Below are 27,830 nucleotides of genomic sequence, written 5' to 3' on the forward strand. Positions count from 1 at the left end.
TCAGAGCATGATATGGGTGTGTGGATGGTTTGTTCCTGTACCATAAAGGCCATTGAGGTTTAAGCTGTGGGAAGTGCATGAACTGGACTGAGATTAAACAGTGCAAATGAAAAGACACTGTTGATGTCAGCTTTTATTCATCTACCAAAGGATGAGGTGGATACTTCCAATACATGACCACCAATAATCCTAGCTCTTATATCTTTACTCCATATGCAGGGTTTTCAGCGGTTACAGTCACCCATGGTTGGCCTCCATGTGAAGTACAATTCGGACACCGTTTTAAAGTTCAGAAACATCAAATCATTGCTTTCAAACCTGTTTGAAACATATGCTGATGTCACTTATTTCATACCAATGAGAGAATCTTTCAAATAAAAGGTGCACTTACTGTAGAAATTTATCAGGGATCCACAGGCTTTGTGCACATCCAGTTGACAAATTACACTTCATCTCCAGTTACTTACACAGGTGTTTGGAGCATGCAAAGGTGTGTAGTAATTCAACCATTACTGTTTCTCACTGATACGTTCCTTATGTTTAAACCATACTGCATGCAATTCATTTTGTCGTTCAAGACATTAGGGCACAAGGCGAGACCCAGATGTAGACACAGGAGGCATATGGTTAGAGTCCAAGATGATTATTACCAATCCAAAAGGGGTAGGCAAGAGAGCGGTCATGGACAGGCAAAAGACCAAAACCAGTTCAGAGTTCCAGAGGTACATAATGGCGGTCAGGTCGGGAATGGAGTCCAGAAAAACAGGCAAAGGCTAAAACCGGGAGGACTAGTAAAAGACAAGCAGTCGCACAGTGTTGGGAAAAACACACTGGTTGACTTGAACATACAAGATAAACAGGCACAGAGTGATAGGAAACACAGGTATAAATACACCAGGGAAAATAAGCGACACCTGGAGGGTGTGGAGACAATCACAATGACAGGTGAAACAGATCAGGGCGTGACAGAACAAGCGTCAGGGATCTTAACAAAACTCCCCCGGGCCAGAAGATACCATCAAAGGGTGGAAAACAGTTAGTGTCTATAATTGAAACCCTGCCATTTCTCTGTGTAACTATAAATACAGTAAGACATTCATGAAATAATAACAACATTGCAACAGCACTATACAATGAAGCACATTTAGTTGTAAAGTTGTTTCCACTCATAATAATTGCACTGTTATAGCTATTATAGTTAGAGAGCACTTGTAAAAGTCTTGCGTATGCGAAGATGATGAGGGCCATTTAGGCTACAGTGGAGTAAACAAGAATCACAATGAGTGTGTGTTCCCAGAATTATCTTCAAGTAACTACATTTATACAATGATGCTTTTTCAATTAGACTTAGGATTTTGGATCACGCTACTCTGCATGTTAAGTAGCGTGATCAATTAACATACTGAATTATCACACAGAACTTCCTGTCATTTCCACAACTTCACTTTGATCAATTTCTTACATAATGTAAGGGGGCTAGTATATAAATGCAGTATCACAACGTGCTCAGAGAGAGAGAGAGAAAACAATGTTGTGTATTCATAGAAAGAAAGCTGAAACTAAAGTTTAATTAGCATTTTCATAGACAGTATTTAGGCACCCAATATTGTAAAGTCAATAAAACCAGTGGAGGAAGAGATAGTTTGCAGCTGTACTGACACTGGATTATGCATATGCAGCCATGAGTCATTCAATAAAATGTTTCATGGTTTTCAATTTCATGATTTGCAATATATTATTGTTGTGGCCCCATCCTCGGATGGGGCCACAGTGTCTCCTGTCCCCTCCTGCCTCAGCCTCCAGTATTTATGCTGCAGTAGTTTGTGTCGGGGAGCTAGGGTCAGTTTGTTATATCTGGAGTACTTCTCCTGTCCTATTCGGTGTCCTGTGTGAATCTAAGTGTGCGTTCTCTAATTCACATCCTTCTTTCTTTCTCTCTCTCGGAGGACCTGAGCCCTAGGACCATGCCCCAGGACTACCTGACATGATGACTCCTTGCTGTCCACAGTCCGCCTGGCCATGCTGCTGCTCCAGTTTCAACTGACCTGAGCTCTAGGACCATGCCCCAGGACTACCTGACATGATGACTCCTTGCTGTCCCCAGTCCACCTGGCCATGCTGCTGCTCCAGTTTCAACTGTTCTGCCTTACTATTATTCGACCATGCTGGTCATTTATGAACATTTGAACATCTTGGCCATGTTCTGTTATAATCTCCACCCGGCACAGCCAGAAGAGGACTGGCCACCCCACATAGCCTGGTTCCTCTCTAGGTTCCTCTCTAGGTTTCTTCCTAGGTTTTGGCCTTTCTAGGGAGTTTTTCCTAGCCACCGTGCTTCTACACCTGCATTGCTTGCTGTTTGGGGTTTTAGGCTGGGTTTCTGTACAGCTGATGTACGAAGGGCTATATAAATAAATTTGATTTGATTTTGATTTGATTTGTGTAACTTGCAGCTCAAGTCCAAAAACAGTAATGGGTTTGCATTGGGTTTGAGTTCTATCGGAAATAACTGTAATTCACAAGGCGTGTGGGCTCCTGAGTGGCGCAGTGGTCTAAGGCACTCAGTGCGTGAGGTGTCACTACAGACACCCTTGTTGAATTCATCTGCAGACTAGCCAATTGTAAACAACTCTTCTTACTCTAAAGTGCAAACGCTAATAGCCTACTGGTGGATCCAGATAAGATCATTGTCAATGCCTCGTCTTTATTCGATCTGATTTAGGAACCAATGTGTTTACAAAATATCAAATGGTCAGAAATACCCACCCTTTCTTGATCAAGATAACTTCTTTAACAAGAGGACAAAATAAGGAGAAATATTTTCTTATTCTTGACCACTCCTTGTCCACTACTTGAGCAAGTAAGTGCTGGCTCAGACGCCTGCTGCATCTTCATGATGAAATGGCATTACTGCCAGAAGGTCAGCTTCACTGTCAAATCCCAAGGAAGGCTTTGCCAACCCTCATTATTTTATTGTGCAATTATTGCCTATTACACTCAGTTACCATGCAGATTGTGGCCACATAAAGTAGAAAATGGCTACTTGGATGTCTGACACAGCCTTAGCACTCTGGTATGATAAAGATGTTGATAGACATCTGGATCCAGGATCCAAGAGAAATTGGATTGTTGTTGAGTTGGATGATCTATTGTGCAAATACTCTCAGTCGAGATCGTTCAACAACTATTTTAAACAGGTCGTTATTACTTATTTCAACTGAAACGATACACTCACCTCAAGATTTAGCTGAGTAAGCAGCTGACGTGTCATTGTGTCAGCTGATTTACTACTACCAGTGCTTTGGAAATGGACAGGATGGAGCTGTGTTGACCTCAGAAATGCATATTTGACCGAAAGGTCTTGATGAAATGTGGGATGATTCAGTTCTCAGCAAGTGGATATGTGGAAAGCCCTGTTTGACTTTTGAATGCAAATGAATTAAAGTTGTTCATATTTGCTGCACATACAGTATGTAAACATTAATTGTTTATTGTCTATAATTAGTTGCTTCACCTGTTATCACCTGAATTCACCTGTGAATTCAAGAGGCATACAAAACTCCATTATTGTAAATCGAATAACAGCTTTCACCGGTGCGGAACAGGAGTAGCCTACGCACTACGCAAGTAGGAACTGACGTGCATTCACGAGGACGAATGATGTGGCAAAAATCAAAGGGCGAATCGCAAAGAAATAGTACCAATGTATCCTTATCTCCCAAATGATATGCTCCCTTTACACACTAGACAATTTTCTTGGATTGTATAAAAATGAATAGGTTTCAATGGTGAATATCCTACATCAGTTTAATCATGATTAGAAATCACAATTTTTGAAACATGAATATCAATATTCGTCCGCCCCACTGAAGTACACAGCCATTTCCGGATTGTTTCTCTCCTCTTGAGCAGCTGCCACCGCCATTGCAGGTTCAGGGTGTTCAGTGCAGCTGCAGCCGTCCGTCATCAGGGGAAGAGCGCAAGTTAACAGCAAAAGGACGAATAAAATCACCATTACATTTTCATACAAGACTTCGAGTCTACCCAATTGGACTTTAAACTAGCTGTTCCCTGGCTGTCCGGCTAGGATCTGAGAAGAAGCCGTAGTTTGTTAGCATTACTTGGAGAATCGGGAGGAGAGCAGAGGAACCGTCATGGCTCAGATTCTGCCTATCCGCTTTCAGGAGCACCTGCAGGTATGTTGTCTGTTGAATGAATGGTAATATTTCGAAAAATATATAATATATTACTTGCCTCATATTCATTGTTCTTTAGGACATCAAATTAACCGATAATTAAGCAAGCGTCACTGATCTCTGAATGAAATCTAGCTCCGTCTCAACATAATGTGAGTTAGCTTAGCTAGCTTATGACATATCGTCGACCGGCTCCGTGGGAAGTTGACACATAGCAATGGATTATATTATTTGGTTAGATATCGTTTCTACCTAGTTATCTTACCCGGTGGTATGGATGGCGAGGTCGTTGGTAGGCAGATAAGCTGTTATTGTTGAAGTTAGAAACTCATTACTTCTAGTTAGCTAGCTAACCCGTAACGTGAGTAGATAACTAGAGAGTTTGTATGTGTCGTAGTGGCAGCTAGTTAGCTACATTGCTAGGGAAATAATGGAATACCAATTCAGCAATACACCATCAATCGCAAACTACGATGCCGGGTGGTTTGGATGTTGTCCACATATAACGTTATAACTAACGATCGCTAGCAAGCTAGGTAGCTAAATTGCTGACTATTCAACCCGGATCAAAGATTAGTTAGCTAAGCTAGGTGGCTGGTTAAAGTTAGCCAACATTCTAACCCGTCACACATCTGACTTATCAAGCGATTTGAGTTTGAATTTCCAACCCTCCATTTACACTTGTTCTTGCCCCAGTTTTGAAAAGGCTGATCGAGCTCAGCCAGCTGAGCGAGGTCTCTAGCTAACACCAAGTCTGATAGTCAATACTCAATAGGCACCGTTTGTCTTTCCGAACTTAACAGTAACAATCTCCTTTCATTCATGTTGATTGCTAATACATTTGATTGCTTTGCTGGTGGTAGTGAATGGACATTACCTCCTAGGTACACACATCTTGATATTATGAGAGAGCATGTCATCAGCAGGTGCATGACACACCTTCACAGGAATGCAGACTAGGCTTTCTTATGTGATTTTTTTTTGTTTGTATGAATGCATACTGACCAAAGATTTCTCATATCACAGATGACACGTTTTATAATTACTTTTTTCTTTTTGGGCAGGTTGGCTGTAGCTTATGTTTAGTGGACGATCACCTCAAGCACTTAATGCTCCACAAATGACACCTGACATAAATGACACCTGACATAAACACTGTTTAAAATTTTTTATATTTTTTTTACATTTATTTAAAGGGAACCTTTTATTGAACTAGGCAAGTCAGTAAATAATAATTTGTTCTTCACAATGACGTCGATGACGCTGGGCAAAAATGTGCACCACCCTATGGGACTCCCAATCAAGGCCGGATGTGATACAGCTTACATTCGTGTGCGAAGCAGGGACTGTAGTGATGCCTCTTGCACTGAGATGCAGTGCCTTAGACCGCTGCACCACTCTGGGATCCTTGTGATGTCTGAGACTAATAAAACCAAGGAGAACTGTGTTTGTGGTTTTGAATGACCATACCTTAGCCTGACATAGGTTACATGTCATGGTGACTATTGAACTCTGTCGGTCAGGTTGAGGAAGTGGAAAACATTCATGCTCCTTGGAGAGCATGGATTGTGTCAAGACTTTACTTGCAAGATCTGTTACCTAGCTAGTGAATAAATCAGTCTTTGGTGTTTTTGTGGAGCCTCAGTCTTTGGTGTTTTTGTGGAGCCTCAGATTCAGAACAAGACATGCGATCCGCCTACATCTTGGCTTGGGAAAAATAATTTGGTTTGCTTTGTTTATTTGCTGCTACATAATGCATCGTTTGTTTTTACAGCATGTCTCGCACACAAAACCTGTTATTAGAAGCACAGCTGGATAGATTGTCACAGTCGGACTGATTTTACTACAATACTTCCATAGACACAAGCTCTGCTCGTGACTGAGACTACATCACTTGTGTTGTTCAATTGTGTAGGTTATTTTCTACATCTGAAGAGGTACTGTTTTTGCTATTACATTGATTCTACTTTATCTTCTCTATTCTCATGGATATGGTTTTGTCTGAGTGGAATTATTGCTGTTATCCTCAGTATTTAAATCTGTGGTGAAAAATTATTATTCTCAGGAGGATTATGGCTAACCACATATGGTGAAGGGAGGGAAAAAGTGTTTCCCTCTCTGTCCCCCTGTCACTTTGAGCTAACATTATGGAGGGCTGTCCTCTAGATTTTTTTGTTGTTGTGCAGACAGGGATGGTGACTTCAACACAAATGAACCCTACAGGCAGTGCCCCAATCATGAGACCTATTATCCACTCCAGCCTTTACTGCTGCACAGCACAGTGCACTCACAGAAATATCACTACTGTACCTGTTCTGTTGGCTACTGAAGCTACATTTGATTCGGCAACTTTAAATAATATAGCTCTGGAGTTATTTATACATCATGTCTGAGGTTGACAAGCCTGTGTAAAGGCCTTTTGTCTGTGGAATTAGAATGTACAGTTTTTTATAGAGGGGGAAAAGTCTGATGCCCTTGACAGGTCCATAATTGCAGGAGTGGGTGTTACAGTAGATGGAGGAAGGTGGTACTGTTAGAATCTGTACTGGCTATTCTGTGCATTGAGCTCAGCTGGCGTTTCATTTATATCTGCAGACGCTGGAAGGCAGGGGTGTCGTGCAACAGATCCACCACCTTTCATGCATTCTGACTGAGAAATATTACTTCTCAGAATGATAGATTTTTGACTGAAATGTGTGTGTGTGTGTAGAATTCACATGGACCTGTGGTGCATTCTATTGTTTTAAGGCCATCTCAGGTTATTCTCAACATGAAAGCGTGTTCACTGCAAAGCCAGATAAGGATATTGTATTCACACAATTAATTGCATTCATTTGTTTCTGTGGCCTTACAACAGCTGCCCACAGCACACACGTTTAGGGTGATAAGAAGTTATTACTGAAGTATGTATCCTCTGATTTCTGTGTCATTGGCACGTAAAGGTCATTTTGTGTGACTGATGTATACCATACGGGAGTCCAGCCACCATCTCTTATGCATGACCTGCATAAGCTTTCATGCATGTTTCACGGATGGTATGGAGCTGGGCATGAGCAGCGGATCATGCAGAATGTGCCACGTCCTTCAACTGGGCAATTGACAGTGGGCTGTAATTGGTAATGAAGAGCCAAGGGTTCCCTTGAGTGTCATTCAGCCATTTACATTATAAAAGGTGTAGCAGAGGCCTACAGTGATCATCTGTTGGCCTCCCGGTCAGGTTTATGTCCACACACAGCCCCTCTTGAGTGTCAGGTATATGGGGTGGTTGGTATGAGGCTTCACAAACAGGAGAGCTAGCTAGTTCCCAGGAAACAGTCGAAGCCTTACTGAGCCCAATTGTGCAGTGTGGTAACATGATCTGAGGAAATCATTGACTAATCTACCGTCAGCCCCCTATATCTGCCGCCGTCACGACACGGTGCTCCAGTGGGCAGGTGATGGATGGTTTCTCTAAAACAGCATAGTCAGAGACCCAGCCAGCCAAGCTCTATCAGATCCATGACTTCTACAGATGGCCAGATATTGGCAAATTACCAGAATCTCGCAGTATTCTTCACCCGTACTGACCCCACAGGCTGAGGGAAACCCATGGTTTAACTTCAATGCAGTGCTGCTGGCTGGGACACTGTGCTGTTTATCTCCCACTGGGCCAAGACATTAAAGATGGAGTCCACAGTAGGGGGAAACTGAGCCGCTGGCCGCTCCACCACCATTGTTATTGTTTTTGTTGCGGAACTGAGGAGCATCGCGCAGCATGGTCCAAAAAATGGTGGTACATATTGTGCCACTCTGTCGCATGCGCAATTATGTTAGCAAAAAAATGTGTTGGTTTACAGTAATTTCTTTGTTGCAATATCACAAACGGACATGGCTGTTTCACCACTAAGGATTCCAGCTTTAAAGCCTCCCACCCACTTTATTTTCTCTCCCCCTGCTGGTGTCCTGTCCTATCCTCACTCATCCGGGGCCACTTGCATAGCTTGCAATTTTATATATCAACCATTTATACAGCTGGGTGTTTAGTGAGCCCTGGCTGTGATAGATTAGGACTTTTCTCTCTCTCAGTAACAAGACCACTGCTTGTTTTTCCAGGCATTATTTTACACATTCATAAATCCAGACACTGAGAATGTAAAACGCTGCCAATTGTGCAAAATTTGGTGTTGAGAAATATATCAAACATGACTGGAAAGCTGGGATCCTGCTCTTTTAAATAATTGCAGACTGTTTAGGAATGTTAGGCAGTGACTGGGCGTATTAGAACACATTTAGTTCCATGCAGCAATTGGCTGTATGATGTGTTGCACGCTCTCGCCACCTGAAATTTGATGTTATATAGATAACAATAGCATTATTTAAAAAAAGAATAGTTATTTGTGGTAATGTTTGTCTTGACAAGCAAGCAGCAACATGTAGTCCTAGGCCTACGTAAACTTTTCTTTGCTGATAATGACATCGCTATGTAGGATGTCTGATTTGAAAAAAGACTGAAAAGGTGGACTTGTGATTGTGGAATGCCAAAGTTCATCTCAGAATTGACGGGTTTCCCGTCTCCGCCGGGATGGGTCCGTCACTAGTATCCAGGACATACTGAGGCGGGGCTCACTCGAGACAGAGAGTGAAGGCTTTGACATTCTTGGCTTCGCTTGGAAATCAAATGCTGGTTAACAAGTTTGAAGCGTCATCATGAAGATTGTGATGGATGAAATAGAAAGGATTTTAATAATATATGTTTTGGAGTTTGAAAATGTACTGGCCCAAGCAGGCTATATGAAAGCTTGATTAACTGGCCGGGTGAGCTCGGCAGATGTTGCCGGGGTAGCCCTGAATGTCGAGCACTGACAACCAACCATCAAACAGCAGCAGGGAGGCGGTGTAACCATTAGACACACATTCACATGCCCTAATAACTTGTGCCCCATGCAACTGCAAGAACAGGCCATTTTCAACACCACAGACAGCGACCCAAATGCCAGTGATTAGGCTTACTTGTCGACAGCGTTTCACACACACTGCCTAGGCAGCGCTACTGATTTGAGATGTATACTTACACAATACACATGTAATAATAGTAGAGGGTGCTACTGTAAATAAACACTTACTTGTAAACCATTTCCATCTGTCCTTCTGGGTAAAGACATCAGTGACTGAACTGTAGAATGTCTCCCTGTTGGCCCTCAGTTTTAAGTGTCTTGGTCTCGATGCAATGGAGATGATGTCAAGGGATGAGTCATCCTTGATCGGTCCGTTTTCGACTCTCTTAATCCGTTTCAGCACAGAAAATGACCTCTCAGCGGATGCTGTTGTGGCTGGTATAGTGCGGACCAGCTGCAGTAACTTTGTTGCCTCGGGGATAGTCTGTGTCAGGTCATGCTGGAACAAGAAGCAGAGGAGCTGTCCAGGTGATTTGTCCCGTACCATTTGTGAACTGTACACTGTACAATCTGACAAGATGAGCCGTAAGTCCTAACAAAGTCTAAGTACTGGTGATCTTCTGTGACCTTGTTTTTATTTTTTTGCAGTCTACCAAGTCGACCAGATTTAAGTTCACCAAAGAGGTCAAACCTGTCTGTCCTCTGAACATTGACTTTGTCCGGTATGTTTTCGATTTGCCCCCTCTCTACTCAACTGATTGTCTGTTTACAACAAGTTTTGCAGTTCTGCTTGAATCGCTCATAGAAATTATCAAAGTATTATCGCTGCTCTTCCAGTGCTTTCATTGTTACACTGATACTGCTACGGGAGAAACCCATATCCATCACTTTGTTCTGTGGAACATGGTAGAGTGCGCCAGTTTCATTAAATTCCACCATAGACCTTGAGCACAAAGCAAACACAGTGGTGGTCTCTAAATGGGTTGCTAGCTTGTTTTATTTCAGCAAAGGCATTTAGTAGTCCCACTTAGTTTCCCCTGGGCCTGTTTGATGACCTGGCACTCATTGTTGCCACGAAATGCCAACTCCTGTTTACCTAGATAATATTAATTAGCTAGGTCTTTCAAAATCTCACGGTTCTCTTTTACCTTTGCATTGTGCATGCTTATGTTCCATCTCCGTTTTCATTCATTGCGAGATCTATCCGTGAGCTGTAGGGCTGTCCTTGACTAAAAACACAATCTTGGTCGATGAGACTCATCCTGTTCTTTCGATTTTTCCATATAGACAGACACAACTTATTTGTTTGAATAAAAACAACTACTTATGCACATAGCTTGTCTGATGCTTTAAGCACACTGGTTGACTAAATAATTAACACGCATACACACAACTCAAAGAGCCCAATGACAGAGTGCCTGTGTGACAGGCGCACGCTGTCTCGCTCTCTTCCCTACAGCAGAAAGTGTGCATTGCGCTGTCCGTGCTGAAGCAGCAACATTTCAGCCATTTAGTTTCCTTCTTGTTTCTGACTGAAAAGTTATGTTACTGAAATCCCTAATTTGTTTAGGAAAAACGTTCCCTATTCCCTCAAACCCTTGCTCTCTTTACGTAAAACATGTAAGCATCACATGTATGTGACCCATAGGGCCTGACCTATAGCCCATCGTAATCACATCAATAAATTGGTTATAACAAACTCCGAATGTGACAGCAAAATGGATGCAGAAGACATGAAAAAGAAACTCAAAATGGGTTAATGTTTACTGGTTCCTCAGGAGGGAAAGGGCAAGTCAGATCTGTGGAATATTAGGTGTGTTGCGATTTGATGTTCCAAACATATTGCTCAACACATGTCTGTTGCAGAGGGATGAGAGCCATGATAATCAAGTTTTGTCAGTCATGGAAATAAGTGCTTAAAACAAATTGTCTCCCTATTTAAAAAGATGGAGAACCAGCTATGAAGGAAAAATACTGGAGTTTTAGTGCTGGTACAGCCAAGTAGCGCAAAAAAATTATTTTGCGAGATTGTCAACGATCTGATACACTATCGTCAAATATCATGACTTGTAACTATAGATTTGTTTTCCGCCATCACTACGAAGTAGCCTAGTTTTATCATACTAGGGCTGTCTAGCAGAGCATAAAACATAATTATCTCTGTTAATGCAGCATGAACAAGTTACAACCATGTAACCAGTTCAGCTGAAAATGAAATGGCCTCAGTCCTCAAGGTCGCTTCCATTGCTCCTCCTACCTAGCTACATTGTACATGACTGTGCTCCTCTCCTTACTGCCTTTAAGTCTTTATGCATTTCAGCATGGCAATAACCCTTGCCAGATGGCATTTAAATGAGACATGACATTTTAGCCCACCAGTTTAAAAAAAAAAAAAAAAAAATTGAATGGAATTATTTTTGCTCTGCTCTCTAAGACATCAACTTTAAAAGGTTTTTGTGGTCATCTTTAAAATCTCACCTGGTAACCGGCTGATATCTTGTAACATGCTTGTGAGCATATGGATTTGCTGAACACTTGACATTCCTCAGTGCAGGCCACCGGACTGTACAATAACGCAGCAAAGCATTTCACAAAAAGAAAAATAACTACCCGGAAACCAACCCTCAGTCAGCAGAACTTGCTTGACCAGTGGCTGGATTCCACTTTGTTTCTCTTCCTTTTTCTCTCTTATATCCATCAGGCCAGGGCACCCTTTTTCCTCACCCCATGGTCGGTGCTGGTCAAATGTCCTGTGGTCACATGGTCGCCGTGGAGACCGGTCCAGCCTGTTTCAGTCCGTGGGACAATGGGCTCCTGCTTCCTGTTGTGGAGTTCAATAGCAGTTTGGAACTGCAGCCTCTGCAAGCCTCAGCACATCCTACCCTTGACCTTCCTTTAACTCCCGCAGAATGCGGGGGGCTTTTGTGCTGAGCAAGGTGCCCGTGTTCCCTCGAAGGAAAAGAGGAAACGCTAACCTCGGGTTAAATTAGCAGATTAATTCATGGGGCAGGGGCTTCCTCTCATGAGAGCGCTTAAGAAAGCTGTTGGTCAACTTCAAAACATACAGAATGCTGTACATTACACCGGTTTTAAGGTCTCTGCACTGGCTGCCTGTGAGTTTAAGATTCTTCTTTCTGTTTTTAAAGCAATCCATGATTGTGCAGCCCAATACATGTCAGACATGCTTTTAAGTGCTGTACCCAGTAGGCCCCTCAGGTCCTCTGGCCTTTTATCTATCCCAAAGCCTAGGACCAAGAGGCATGGAGAGGCAGCATTTAGTTATTATGCCCCCAGCATCTGGAATAGCCAGAGTACCTGAGGCGAGCTGAAACTGTGAACATATTTAAGAGCTCTTTAAATGCATTTTTATCTTTACTTTTCCTTAGGTTGCTTTTTAGTTGTCCTTCTGTTTAAAAAAATCTTATGTATGTTGTATCAAATATTTCAGCTTTTATTATTTTCCTGTAAAGCCAAGTACGTTGCATTAACCTGTCTGAAATGTGCAGTATAAATAAAGCTTGATTTGATGATTAACATGGGGTCGGGGAAAGTGTCTGATTTGCGGTTTAGCCTAGTGGTAGTAACAAGCTTTGATTAAGCCAGGGGGAGAGTGCAGTTACATGTGACTTGGATGCTCATTCGTCGCCGCTAGGCTCCAGCTTTGTGAAAGGGATTTATTTCCAGTTTAAGGTCACTGATTCCTGGTGAGTGAAGACGGACCGCAGCTGCAGTCGTGGCCACAGTGTCGCGCTACTACAGCTTCTAGAGAGTTGAAGTGGAAGTTGCCAATGATAACATCAACAATTTCAACTGAGCTTGCAGATTTCTTGTAAACAGATTACTGATTTTCTAAAATATATATATATATATATATTTTTACAAACTGTCACTAACTGAAAACCCCTTATGAGATTTACTTTCTCTATGGAGTCTGTGCTGCTAATGTTAAGCTCTGTTCCAAACAGTGCACTACTGCTGTTCCACTGTCTGCCAGTGATGCTGTAGTGGATATCCATTTGATCCAGCCACGACGAGGCATCTGGAACCAGGAGCTGCTTGGCTCAGCCCTTATTAATAAATGATTGAGATGTGTCAGTCTACATTTCTTGTCGGCTTCCCAGTCTTGCATAACAGAAATATGCAGCGCATGCTCCACTGTAGTGCCATATAAGATCTAGTTAGGGGCTTTCATGTCATTGTGACAGTGGAGTGGGCGAGATGGGTTTGTGGTGGTAATGGATGAGGAGAGGTTTGATGATGGGTGAGGAGTGACTTACTGTTGCCTTGTGGCAGTCTGTCTGCTTCTTCCCACAGCACAGCACCCGCAGAGTCAATAACCTGGCTGGGAGCATCACTCAGAATCATGCTCCCTCTTTTTCATCCCTCTCCCTTTGTTTCCCCCAATCTCTCTGGCTCTTCTGTTTCCCCTCTCTCGTTCTCTCTCATTATGCTGCCGTGGCAAAGTGAACTTGGACAAGGACACCCACCGGATAAATAAGCATGTTGCGCTGTGGCATCAGCCGTGACCCCGAACTCTTTCTCTCGCGCTCTCTCATCATCCATCTTTGTCTTTCAAGTCTCTTTCCTGCTCTTTACTCACTTCCGTTACATCCTCAATTTACTCCTTTCTTTTATCGCTCTTCTGTGTCAAGTCTCGTGGCGTGTGCTTCCCTGCTGTGTTGGCGTACATGTCCATATTTAATGCAGTGATTCGCTGGAAATTTGCTAAAACCTGCCAATCCTGCTTGTGCCAAGGGGTAGGTAACCCAACAGTAGGTCTGTGTGAGGAGAGGACACATCCTCATGATTAAATGAGTGATTTTCCAGCCACCAGGTTGGTGTGTACAATGGTGTCGGTTTGTTCTGGTTTCACCCAAATGCCTCCTCAGTGATGTCATGCATGGCCATGTGGGGTGGGCTGTGTTAGTGGCTGCCCAGCTTGCACTCATGTTTGCCTGGCCATGGACAATCTGTGTAGACAGACAAGCATTTTGCTCAAATCAAATGTTACGTCACATGCGCCGAATACAACTGGTGTTGACTTTACCGTGAGATGCTTCCAATGATGCAGAGTTAACTGTATTATACAATAGTAACACGAGGCATAAAATACACAAGCATCTTTTTAAGTGGGAGAACTTGCACAATTGGTGGCTGACGAAATACTTTTTTGCCCCACTGTATATCCCCTTTGATTTCTCAGCCATGGGAGTTTAGTATATTTTTGTAGGATTTGCGCTGGTATTTTTGTAGATCATTGTTGTAATCCTCTAGGGTTTTGTCCTGTAAGGCATCAGTGTCCAATAATAATAATTAGGTGGGTGCTCATTTATCCTATTTCACAAATGTACATGATTGTTTAATATGCATGTATGAATTGGAACTGTATGTTTTGCATATCCCAACTACCCTTTAGACACTCTCTGTGTGGGGTCACTGCCAGAACCTGACATTATCGAAGGCGACCTGGAGCAATTAGGGTTAGTTGCCTTGCTCAAGGGCACATTGATTTTTTTTTCTTCATTTTGTTGGCACAGGGATTAAAAATATTGATTTTGACTTACAATATATACAGAACAAAAATAGAAGGATGGAAGGAAATCAGTCAATTTAAATAATTTCATTAGGACCTAATCTATGGATTTCACATGACTGGGCAGGGGAGAAGCCAGGGGTGGGTCTTGGAGAGCATAGGCCCACCCACTTGGGAGCAAGGCACAGCCAATCATAATTTGTTTTTCCACTACAAAAGGGCTTTATTACAGACATACTCCTCAGATTCATCAGCAATCCGGAAGGCTTGTCTCAGACGATCCCTCAGACTATACCGCAGATGAAGAAGCCAGATGTTGCGGTCCTGGGCTGGTGTGGTTACACGTGGTTGTGAGGCCCGTGGACTGCTTTTTGTGCATATGGAACATTTCTGGGATCCTCTATTTAATCTCACTTTACATGTTGTGTTTATTTTTGTTCAGTATAGAGCAAAACATTTGGGTGAACTGTTGGAATCATAAAATTGAATGATTTATATTTAAAAGTGAAGTAGGAAGCGGCATCGTTCTTGTTTGGAATCGGTTGACTAACTGCATTTGACCTAACAGAACAGCATGCCAACTTATAGTGAATTTAACAGTGGGGAGGAGGAACTGCGCCGCTTGAGTGACAGGGGGTGTGGCTCGGTGTGTGGGAGGCAGCTGCAACAGGAGGAAAAATGTTACACCTGGCTCAGTGACGTTTTAAAATATTGCATGTCATATATTTTTGATTTTGCAAATGTGAATCCTATATACGAGCCACTAAAACAGGTGCGTTTCAAACACATCCTAGTCCTGTCATCACACTGGTTTTATGAATGGAATCTCTTAAAGATTGTCCTTGAATCTGTTGAAGAATTGTGGTAGTATGTGTCTTGTTCTGGGCTTGGGTAAAGTGACGGTTATCTCTAGGGAGATGGTAGCCTTTGTTGTAGTGTGTGTGTGTGTGTGCGCGTTTGGCTGGCTGGCTGATGTTACCCGCAGTGAACAGACAGGCCTTTCTAAATGTGACCATGTCTTTACTGAGGGATGACTCGTGTTTGGCTAGGGGCTGCAGGTCTCCATTGTCTACTGTTCAATTCACTTAGTGATCGTTACAGCTTTAGCACTTCCTATGCTGTGTTCCCTACCACCGACAAATAGCACCGAGATCAAGGGTTCCCTCCAGCCAATGAGAGCTGGTTAGACCCAAGATGCAGTGATGTCATCAGGGCGATAGTAAATTGAACTCTAAACTGGAATGTACAGGAACTGATGTGCAGCTTTCTATAATATAATTTCTACCATACATTTAGATGGGCATCTATCTCCTTTTTTTTGTCCCTTCTGTTATAATGATAAAGGACAGTTCCCTCTTCACCCTGACCATTCTCTTTAACATGTCATTCCCATAACAGGCTCTTAAATTACTTTTACCAAAGGTTATGGCTATACTGACCAGATGCGTCTCTCCGCCCTAACAATGGGAGTCGTTGTCCACAAAGTGGCCAAGGCTGGCTATCAGTTTTCTTTGGATTTGGATACATCTCATTATTGTAATCCTTTTTTGTGAATATTCGATGAGTTTTGTTGACGTCAACCACCTGTATTCATTAGAGATGAGGATAGTAGCATAGCATGCCATGAATATGCAGAGGCATCTCGAAGCTGACTCCAATATAGATTTTTATTGAAGTTGCCAGGATCTCACGTCCTACTTATATCAGTACACTCGTAACAACATAAGCACTACAAAACTGTTAGATCAAATTATGTTAGATCAAATAAACCACACGTAGCAAATAAGCCATACGTGTTTTTGAGGTTGACCAAATTAGACACTCATTAACCTCCATTTTAAAACCCCTTGCTTTGTTGGAGGGACATTTTCTGCCAAGTTTTGCCTCTGTCTTCCTCTCTGCTTTTACACGACTTTTGAGTCTACTTCCATGACTTTTGTCTTGTGTGTAGGGTAGATGGGTAATTGAAAAGGAAGAACTGAGGTGACACATGAGTGAAAAAATTCAGTGCCTGCCTGGTGTGGTTGTGGAGTGTGACTTACCATTGATGAGGGTTCAGGTCCTTGGATTTGTTATACCACATTTCCAGGAAGGGCTTATGTTCGCTTATTAGCAGTGGTCTAGGCCATGGGTGTGGTATTGACCCATGTGCTTTCTTTTCTTTGCTATACCCTCAGGCCTGATTCCGTCAAAACCGGTATCTCTGTTACCTGGATATTTCAACAACAAATGAACATTTTACCTGTGTGCAGCAAGAGCGCATGTTTAAACTGTTTCAGATTGTCAGACCGAGGCCACATTGTTTTGTTCAGTAGGCAACATGAATCCGATCAAGATGTTTTAAATCCAAAAATAGAATGTATTTTTACCATTAACCCTTAAACCTGGCTACCGGTTTTGATTTGAGTAGGCTCGGTCTCCATGCTTGTGCTTTGTGTACACTCCAGGGCATTAGCTAGGGGAAGTCCAGTGGTAAAATACCTGGAATTACTGGTCTCCCATTTGCTTTGTGGGGAGGCATAAAATTATTTGATTACTATTTAGGAATGTATGTATGTTTGGTCTTTTGTTTAATAAAGATGTATTTTAAGAAAAGAATGAAGCTGTCATCTGATATTATGTGAAAAAAGAAATGTCTTTGAATAGTTGTTGTGAGCCATGGGGGGTTGTGCCATACAGCTGTGTACAGAACAGTTCTGAATCAGAGATGTGTACTGCTTGGCGTAACAATTACATAACGCCTCCCCCTGACCCTCTCTGTCAGATTCTATTCCTGTCAGTTACCATAGCCGCTGCAGGCACTGTGGCACCTCCAGCCCTGTGTTTCTGTGTGTCTGAGCTCCCTGTTTTTCTCCTTCACTTTAAATTGGACTCCCCTCAATGTCTTATGGTTTATTTCTTTAACCTTTTAGTTAACTGGGCAAGTCAGTTAAGAACCTATTTACAACACCGGCCAAATTCCCTAACTCGGACGACGCTGGGCCAATTGGACGGGACCCTGGATCACAGCCAGTTGTGAAACAGCCCAGGATCGAACCCGGGTTTGTAGTGAAGCCTCTAGCACTGTGATGCAGTGACTTAGACCGCTGCACCACTCAGGATATCAAAGCAAAGTTTGTTTTGGCTGCCTTTCAAGTCTGAGGAGCTAGATGGATGGATGGATGGATGGGGGCAGAGGGAGAATCCTCCATTTAATAGCCCTGGAGGGAGAATGAGTTCCGTGGCCCTCAGAATCAATGAGCCTCAACCTAGACATATACCTGCAGGTTGTAGACTATTATTCCCTGTCAGAATCACAAACTGACACATATGCCTTGCAGCCCCAGTTCAATGTACACTCCCACATTACTACACAAGTAGTACGAGGTTAGAAAGACATGCTCAACTTGTCCTCAGAAATAAAGGTTCACCAAATGTGACTATGAATAGTGATAGATCAATGCTAGATAGGCCCATGGGCACAGTATGCCACTTCACCCGCTGCTACCCTGCAGATGGCCGGTTGTTGCTGTGTCAGGGTTTCTATGAGTCAGTGTGAGTATGTTGTGTAGGTGTTATGCCTGGCAGACACAGGGTGACAGAGTGGTGCCTGCGAGGCAGCTTGTGTAATGTTGTTGATCTGGCCTCCTGCAGGTCTTTGTTATTGGAACACGAGTTGACTCCTTGTTTTCCTTCTCATGCAGGCTGATAGTCTCTGTATGCCATGTTGTCAGCAGTGAGTTCAACAACAGATCAGAGCAGGACTTGCTACTCAACTCAAGCTATACCTGACCTTGAGAGCACTTATGTTCCTCTGCAGGAGCTATCTGGACCAGCTTTTCAAAGAGCCTCAGGAATGGGTTGTGTTGGCATCACAATGCCTCGTCATCATCAGACATACATGTTTGGCTGGCACACCTAAAATGTACAGCACATGATTACACGTTGGAGTTCTAATTGGTGTTGTCAGACCATTACTATGAGCTGAGCCAAATGTAGTATGAGATTGTGAACCGGACTTTGGAGTCCACATTGAATAAGGGCCCAGACGTTTTGCAACAGAGTTACTTAGTGGTGAAATGCTGCCAAATGAAACGTTGGCCAAGGATCACTCCCCCTTCTCTACTCCAGTCCTAGAGACCATGCAGCTCTGCTCTGTTCTGATCGTCTCTGTTGGGGTGCTGCGCGCTGCTCAATGTCATCACCAGTCACAACAGCACCACCACCACACCCCTTTTAAGTACTGTGTGCTGCTGACCTAATGTTAAATCCCTGGCATAACACTTGTTTAGCCACCAAGGCCATTCATTCATCCCATGTGCTGCTACTGCAGATAACCACACGACCTGTAGAAACTGTTGTAAAAGCTTATTACCATCAAGTGAACTAAGTTGCAACATGTGGAAGAGTGAAGACCCGTTGTTCTCCAAGTATTTCTGAATAGTCTTCTGTCTGAGTATGCCCCTTCCCCATGTTCTTTTCCCACTTCATAGCCAGTCAGCCAGCACCAATTGACAGTGGAGTCCGAGGAAAATGTTGATGTTTGTAGAAAAGCAGTGTGCCTGTGTGTGAGAGGCTGTCTTGCTAGTGATTGGCTCATTATTATAACAGTACGTTCGGGAAGTATTGACACCTTGAATGTTTCTACGTTGCGTTACTTTACAGCCCTAGATTAATACATTTTAGTATATCTATGCACTATACCCTATAATGACCAATCCTGTCTTGTAGCTCTACGGACAATTCCTTCAACCTCATGGCTTGGTTTTTCAATTGATATGTACTGTCAACTGTTGGACCTTTTTTTATTTGTGTGTCTTTTCAAATCATGTCCAGTCAATTGTATTTACCACAAGTTGTAGAAACATCTCAAGGATGATCAATGGAAACAGGATGCACCTGAGCTCAATTTTGACACTCAGAGCAAAGGGTCTGAATACTTATGTAAACAAGGTATTTCTGTTTTTAAAATGTTTAATACATTTGCCATATATTCTAAACCTGTTTTCGCTTTGTAATTATAGGGTTGTGTGTAGAAGAATGAAGATTTAAAAAAATGATTTAATCAATTTTAAAATAAGTCTAACGTAACAATGTGGATAATTGAATGGGTCTGAATGCACAGTGTACACATGCACACACTCAAGGTATCCCTGTCATTCCAGCTGGTAGTTTTTTTTGTTCTTCCTATTACTCAGGTAATTGATAGCTGAAAAGCTCCTAATGTTGTCTTCCCCCTCCCCCCTAGCTCCAAAACTTGGGGATCAACCCGGCCAACATCGGGTTCAGCACCCTGACGATGGAGTCTGATAAGTTCATCTGTATCCGAGAGAAGGTGGGCGAGCAAGCGCAGGTGGTGATCATAGACATGGCCGACCCCAACACGCCCATCCGCAGGCCTATCTCTGCAGACAGCGCCATCATGAACCCCGCCTCCAAAGTCATCGCACTTAAAGGTAAGCCAGTCGAAACTGACAGTCTGAATTTCATTAAGCCTTCATTTAACCAGGATACAATCCCTGGGAAAATATAGGATTTGTCAAGTTATCTGATGTACAACAGACCTACCGTTTTGTACACTTGTGTTGATGATTTTATTAATGCAGTACAGACACATTTAACCCTTCATGGGCCTGCCTTCATGATTCAGTTTTCACATGTTTGTTATGTAGCCAGCAGATTTCTGTCAACAACCAATGTCCATTCAGTGTTGAAGTAAACATCTGTTTATGTCCACATACATACAGCTATTTCTATTTAGTTTTGTAAAGTATATTTGATTGTCCCAGACATGAGTCTTACTGACCTATGACCCAACAGTAGTGTAAGTCTTGTTCAGCAGCCATAATTGCTTTGTCTGTTTTGTTATGTTATGTTTTGTTTTTGTTTCTCTTTTTTTTTTTTTTGTTTACTGCTTTCTTATGTGTATGCAGACGGTGAGTTAAAATTTCAGTACAACAGAGTTGTGGAAGTTTTAAATCCTGTTTTTAAATCCGCATTCAAACATCCTTAAGACTTAGTTCAAGTCCACACTATGTTCACTAGAAACACTTGCACACACTCATTCACTCTAGTCTCTCCTTTCATATTAGACATATCATCACCATGTTATCATCCAGCTTGGGACTGACTCACTGTTCCAGTCCCCTTGTACTCTATTCCAAACCCTGTCTATGCACACAGATGGACATGATTGTGAAAATACAGTGGCAGGACACATTGTTTCATACATGCTATATGTGGTGCACCGATGTTTAAGTTATTATCTAACTATTAGGCCCAATCTAAACAGGATTTATCTTTCACAACCTTCTAGCTTGAATGTTGGCATTACATCAATATTGTTTCTTAGATATACCAATGATTTAGTATCTGTTTGGGGTGGAAATATTGTGGGTTGACACAAATTTGTTGCTTGCCATTTCGATTCCCTCCCCAGTTCCTGTGTTTGAATCTGTTGTCCAAACCCTTGGGATTCAATGGGGTTCACTACCTTTGTCATAAGAGCTGTGTAAGAGTTTAGGTTATGTATTATTCTGAAACGAGACCACATAAGTTGTGGGTAAAGCAGTAAGTAGACCTGTGCTAGGTTACTCATGATGTAATCTGATTATTTTATTGAGAGATTTAGAATTCCTTCATAGCTAGCTAACGATCACTTTAGATCCGTGCTCCTCCCTCTGTTAGAGGCAGTGAACGGGGCCTGGGTGACGATAGTGATTTTAAATCAATGTTTTGTATTCTGATGGTAGCTCTGCTCCGATTTTAGATGATGTTGCATGTCCAGTGAGTCTTCCTCTGGTATTCTATCCTATCAGATGATGGCGTGGATATAGCAAGTGTACATTTCAGGCCAGAAGAAGTATGGAGATGATGAATAGGGCCCCTTGACAAGTTAGAATGGCCCAGAGGGCTGAAAAATCAGATTAGCCACCAATTGATTTGTCGTTAAGGTTAAATAGCCTTGATTGGTTTAAACCAGTAGATTTAATAAGAGTCATGCTCCTCCCTGTGGGTCCAACACTGCCCCTCTCCACCCCATCCCTACTGCCAATCCTAATGTAATTTACACCACTTAAACAAACCTAGATTGGAAATATTTCCTGGGATTCCCGTCAGACCGACAGATGTGACCGTAGTGCTCGGTTTGTCCTCCTAGCTTCCCGTCTCTCCTTCTTTGTATCGTGACCCTGCGTTTTCCCCGACTGCCTGGTTTCAGCAACCAGTAATATATCTGAAAGGCAAATTTTCTAGCTAGTGAGTGAATGAAGGACTATTTCTGAAATGGCACAGTACCGAAGGGCCAGTCATCAACTTGGAGTTAAACATGTTTTTTTCTACCTTTGAGGGTAGGATGGCTGTGTCAATCAATACACAATGTTTGGAGGAGGGACTCGTTATTAGTCTGTGGCTACAGCCAATAGGCCTATATACACATTTCAGGAGTAGCTATAGTCAACAATTACCTTAGTATTACTGTTATATGAAATCTTGTCTTAACCTGCAATTTAGTTTTGGAGCCCGCTCTTCATTCACAAACATATGACCAAAGGACACAAGTTGAGTGGCAAATGTGACAAAAGGGACTTCCAGCGCCTAAGATAGTAAAAACACTCATATGCTGTAAAATGCCATTAAATGATCATCTCATTTGAAGCAGAAAGCAGTTGTGATATTATACTGGATTAGCAGGCATGACTTTTTCCATTATTTGGCATCTGATTTGCAATCATTTGTGTTGTACTGTAGGACGGATTTACAGGTTGTATTACTATGTAGTGGGAAACGCAGGGCCGTGGTCTTCTAGCTTAGTAGCATAGCTGTCTCTATCTAACTTCTTTCTTCCTCTTCCCTAATCTGCCCTCCCTCTTTACCACCGTGCTAAATCTATCATGTGATGGTTTAGTGACCCTGGGGGATGGGAGAAGCAGAATATGCACCATGCAGATTCTCACGTGCACCTCCACTTGCTTAATCTGGTCTAATCAAAACTCGCTTTCTTAATTTGGTTCACATTTTTAAATGGGGCTGCCGATGCTGTAATTGGTGCACTGCAAACTATAGTCTGTGATGTTTATGATTATGAAGCCATGGCTTTAGTATCAAAAACTGAACACAGCAAATCATTATTTTGCAACTTTTGGAAATGAATTGCAATTTGCTTTCGATAAAATGAACAGGGAATACAATAATTAATGCTTCTTAATAAAGCTTTAACTGACTTCACCCAAAACTAATCAAACAAAACACAGGTGAGTAACCTTTCTAACCTATCCATCATTGAAACACTGAGTACACCAAACATTAGGGACACCTTCCTAATATTGAGTTGACCCCCACTCCCCCGCACCGTTTTCCCTTAGAACGGCCTCAATTCGTCAGGGCATGGACTCTACAAGGTGTTGAAAGCATTCCACAGGGATGCTGGCACATGTTGACTCTAATGCTTCCCACAGTTGTCAAGTTGGCTGGATGTCCTTGATACACACAGGAAACCCAGCAGCGTTGCAGTTCTTGACACAAATCGGTGCGCCTGGCACCTACTATACCCCGTTCCAAGGCACTTACATATTTTGTCCTGCCCATTCACCCTCTGGATGGCACACATCCACAATCCATCTCTATTGTCTAGGCTTAAAAATCATTCTTTAACCTGCCTCCTCCCCTTCATCTACACTGATTTGAAGTGGATTTAACAAGTGACATCAGTAAGGGATCATAGCTTTAATCTGGATTCACCTGGTCAGTCTGTCATGGAAAGAGCAGGTGTTCTTAATGTTTTCTATACTCGGTGTATATAAACAAAGTAAAATAACATCTAACGTACAATGGTACAGGCTTAATCAATATTGAAAACCTCTTTTTCATGGACTTTTTTATACGGGCGTCCTTTTACATTAAGTCCCCAACCACACTGTCAACATCCCTTTCCATCTAATACTGTCTAAGTATTAGTCATCTTCCTGTTTTATCTTCTAATTGACCTGGATGCTGATATGTAAAATTTTAGTGGTCTGTTTCATTTCTTTGATTAATCTCTCTGACTGCTGTGTCATGATGTCCTTCTTGCCTGATGCTCTCTTTGGGCCATAACTACCATTTCGAGCTTGACTCTCATTACTCAAGTGAAATTTGCCGTTGACTTTACCTTTCCCTCAGTCTGACGTGTGTGTTTGTGGCACTCTGACCTGTGTGTTTGCTGACTTCTCAGAGTAGCCATAACGGGTTGTTCTCCCATTCGATGCCTCTCTCTGCTCCCTCTGCCCCTCTCTCTGCTCCCTCTGCCCCTCTCTCTGCTCCCTCTGCCCCTCTCTCTGCTCCCTCTGCCCCTCTCTCTGCTCCCTCTGCCCCTCTCTCTGCGCTCCCTCTGCCCCTCTCTCTGCGCTCCCTCTGCCCCTCTCTCTGCGCTCCCTCTGCCCCTCTCTCTGCGCTCCCTCTGCCCCTCTCTCTGCGCTCCCTCTGCCCCTCTCTCTGCGCTCCCTCTGCCCCTCTCTCTGCGCTCCCTCTGCCCCTCTCTCTGCGCTCCCTCTGCCCCTCTCTCTGCGCTCCCTCTGCCCCTCTCTCTGCGCTCCCTCTGCCCCTCTCTCTGCGCTCCCTCTGCCCCTCTCTCTGCGCTCCCTCTGCCCCTCTCTCTGCGCTCCCTCTGCCCCTCTCTCTGCGCTCCCTCTGCCCCTCTCTCTGCGCTCCCTCTGCCCCTCTCTCTGCGCTCCCTCTGCCCCTCTCTCTGCGCTCCCTCTGCCCCTCTCTCTGCGCTCCCTCTGCCCCTCTCTCTGCGCTCCCTCTGCCCCCTCTCTCTGCGCTCCCTCTGCCCCTCTCTCTGCGCTCCCTCTGCCCCTCTCTCTGCGCTCCCTCTGCCCCTCTCTCTGCGCTCCCTCTGCCCCTCTCTCTCTGCTCCCTCTGCCCCTCTCTCTCTGCTCCCTCTGCCCCTCTCTCTCTGCTCCCTCTGCCCCTCTCAGCCGCCAAAACCCTTCAGATCTTTAACATTGAGATGAAGAGCAAGATGAAGGCCCACACCATGACCGACGACGTCACCTTCTGGAAGTGGATCTCCCTCAACACAGTGGCACTTGTAACTGACAATGCCGTCTACCATTGGAGCATGGAGGGGGACTCCCAGCCAATCAAAGTCTTTGACCGGCACTCCAGCCTGGCGGGCTGTCAAATCATCAACTACCGTACTGATGCCAAGCAGAAGTGGCTGCTGCTCATCGGCATCTCCGCACAGGTTACTGTCTTAGGCGCGCACACAAACACACATTAACTCAATGAAAGTGAATATATCTAATCACACACACATACATAGCTGTGCACTATCAAACTCAACTAATTGCTGTAGCAGAGAATGCCATTACCGTTTAATGAACATAAAGAGCACGTGTTTTCTCTGTTGCAGCAAAACCGTGTGGTGGGTGCCATGCAGTTGTACTCTGTGGACAGAAAGGTGTCACAGCCCATCGAGGGCCACGCTGCCGGCTTCGCCCAGTTCAAAATGGAGGGCAACACAGAGGAGTCCACACTGTTCTGCTTTGCTGTGAGAGGACAGGCCGGAGGAAAGGTAGGCCAAAGGACCTGGGTACTGAGGTTAGGGGGTGATATTGGGGTTGGTTGGTGGAGATGTTTTTTACTTTTTTCTCTCGACAATACTCAGCAAAGCTGGTTGAAATGACATAATTATAACCAGATTACAACAGGTTAAATTCTAGCTGTGTTGATGTCATTGCAGCCAGTTTTTCCCGCTGGCTAAGCACGTCATTGTAGACTATAAATGACATTATTCTCTAATGGTTCCTCTCTATTGTAGTTGCACATCATTGAGGTGGGCACCCCACCCACAGGGAACCAGCCTTTTCCAAAGAAAGCAGTGGATGTGTTCTTCCCTCCAGAGGCTCAGAATGACTTCCCTGTGGCCATGCAGGTACATAATAGCAATCAATGTACTATACTTATCACTCTAAGACCAGCTGTACTGCACTGGCGTGGTTATGGATCTGTCATAATTGCATGCTGGGAAGGCTAATGTGAAAAGAGAAGTAGTATTGTTTGTGTTGGCAAAGTAATGTCGGGAAAGTAATGTGAGAAGGGTATTAGTGTTAGCCAATGGAAGCCTAGTAGGTAGCTGTGGACTGTACTTAACACTGATAGCCACTGTTGACCAAGGACACCCTGACATTGTAGCACAGCACATAGTGTCTTTGTTACTGCCAATTCAAAATGGATTGCATTCATTTGTTTCTCACCCATCTACACACAATACTCCATAATGACAAAGTGATTTTTCATTTTTTTGGTGTTGAAAATGTTAATTTATTGCTGTACAGAAATTGAATTTGCGTAAGTATTCAATACATGTTAGAATAATTTTGGCAGAGATTACAGCTGTGAGTCTTAATGGGTAAGTCTCAAAGAGCTTTCCACACCTAGATTGTACACTATTTAACCATTTATTTTCAAAATTCTTCCAGCTCTGTCAAATTGTTTGTTGATCATTGCTAGAGAACCAATTTCAGGACTTGCCATAGATTTTCAAGCAGATTTAAGTCAAAACTGTCTCTCGGCCACTCAGGAACATTCACTGTCTTCTTGGTAAACATTTTTTTATCGTGGAAAAACTCACCAGTCCTTAACGAATACAAGCCAAGTGTATTGCTTTGCCACGTTTTTAGCTGGATTACTTTAATGCCTGTTTTGGAATATTTTGTATTCTGTACAGGCTTCCTTTTCCCCCCACTCTGTCAATTAGGTTAGTATTGTGGAGGAACTACAATGTTATTGATCCAGCCTCAGTTTTCTCATCACAGCCATTAAACTCTGTTTGAAAGTCACCTTTGGCCTCATGGTGATATCTCTGAGTTCCTTCCTCTCCGGCAAATGAGTTAGGAAGGAGGCCTGTATCTTTGTAATGACTGGGTATATTGATAGACCATCCGAAGTGTGATGAATAAATAAACCATGCTTAAAGGGATATTATAAAAACATGTTTTTTTACACGTTGGTACCCTTTGTGAGGCATTGGAAAACCTTTCTGGTCTTTGGTTGGATCTGAGTTTCAAATTTACTGCTCAACTGCGTGACTTTACGAGTATCTGTATGTGTCGGGAACAGAGATGAGATAGTCATTCAAAAATCATGTTCAACACTATTGCATACAGAGCCAATGCAACTTATTATGTGACTTAAGCACGTTTTTACTCCTGAACTTATTTAGGCTTGCTATAACAAGGGGGTTGAATACAAGAAATTTCAGCTTTTCATTGTCAATTCATTTGTAAAATGTCAAATTATAATTCCACATTATGGGGTATTGTGTTTAGGCCAGTGACAAACAAACCTGAATTTAATCCATTTTATAAATTCAGGCTTTAACACAACAAATTAGGAAAAGTCGAGGGGTGTGAATATTTTCTGAAGGCACCGTAGTAGGGGAGAGCGCTGAAGATTAGCACAGGAATGTATTAGCACCGGAAGAGTAGAGCTCTACAATCGTAGAGAATACTCTGCTTTTACATATGTTACACTTGACACGTTTTGCACCTCTATGCATTTATTTTAAAATCTGACTTTTTCCTCTCAGATAAGCTCCAAGCAGGATGTGGTGTTCCTCATCACCAAATATGGCTACATCCACCTGTACGACCTGGAGACTGGCACCTGCATCTACATGAACAGGATCAGCGGGGAGACCATCTTTGTCACGGCCCCACACGAAGCCACCGCTGGGATCATCGGGGTCAACAGGAAAGGACAGGTACAGATACCACCCCTCTACCTCTCCCACCCTCCTCTTTAACATCTTCCTCTATCACCACGTTCTTGGAAAGACAGAAATAACAGATATGACTTGGTTTTATTTTGATTTTTTTCTTGACACTCACAGCATTTTCCAGTGTAAAGAGAACTATCATCACCACAAATGTGTTGATTATTTTACACGCAACAATTTGTAGTGCACACTACATTCTAATCCATTCAGCTAGATGAATCTAGTTGTCTTCCTAGCATTGTAACTATTGGTGTGCTCCAATGTAAACCAGCCTCGTGTCCCTCATTACTATACCACTGCTGGTTCAATACTGCTCTCCTTTCCATACATTATACAGCGCCTCTCGGGACACCAGAGGAGGAGAAGGCTGGGTCTAGAATACATACAGCAGCACCCTATATAATACCCCCCACCACCACATCAGTTGGTAGAGCATGGCGCTTGTAACGCCAGGGTAGTGGGTTCGATCCCCGGGACCACCCATACGT

General features: G+C 43.1%; 1 protein-coding gene across 2 annotated transcripts in view; it reads left to right on the forward strand.

Annotated features, from left to right (window-relative positions):
* Positions 1–3,898: 3,898 nt before the first annotated feature.
* The window catches only part of LOC123998623 (clathrin heavy chain 1), a 63,807-nt gene continuing 39,875 nt past the window's right edge, over positions 3,899–27,830 (forward strand). Inside the window, exons 1-7 of one of the 2 annotated variants that reach the window (XM_046303666.1) lie at positions 3,899–4,196; positions 19,831–20,038; positions 20,516–20,518; positions 24,539–24,807; positions 24,976–25,137; positions 25,384–25,497; positions 27,154–27,327. In XM_046303666.1, coding sequence (XP_046159622.1) covers positions 4,155–4,196; positions 19,831–20,038; positions 20,516–20,518; positions 24,539–24,807; positions 24,976–25,137; positions 25,384–25,497; positions 27,154–27,327 — 972 coding nt within the window. In that variant the 5' untranslated portion in view covers positions 3,899–4,154. The remainder of the gene's footprint in view (positions 4,197–19,830; positions 20,039–20,515; positions 20,519–24,538; positions 24,808–24,975; positions 25,138–25,383; positions 25,498–27,153; positions 27,328–27,830) is intronic. The other variant, XM_046303667.1, reaches the window with a different exon arrangement.

This window comes from Oncorhynchus gorbuscha, linkage group LG16, assembly GCF_021184085.1.
Source record: "Oncorhynchus gorbuscha isolate QuinsamMale2020 ecotype Even-year linkage group LG16, OgorEven_v1.0, whole genome shotgun sequence".
Classification (NCBI taxonomy): Eukaryota; Metazoa; Chordata; class Actinopteri; order Salmoniformes; family Salmonidae; genus Oncorhynchus; species Oncorhynchus gorbuscha.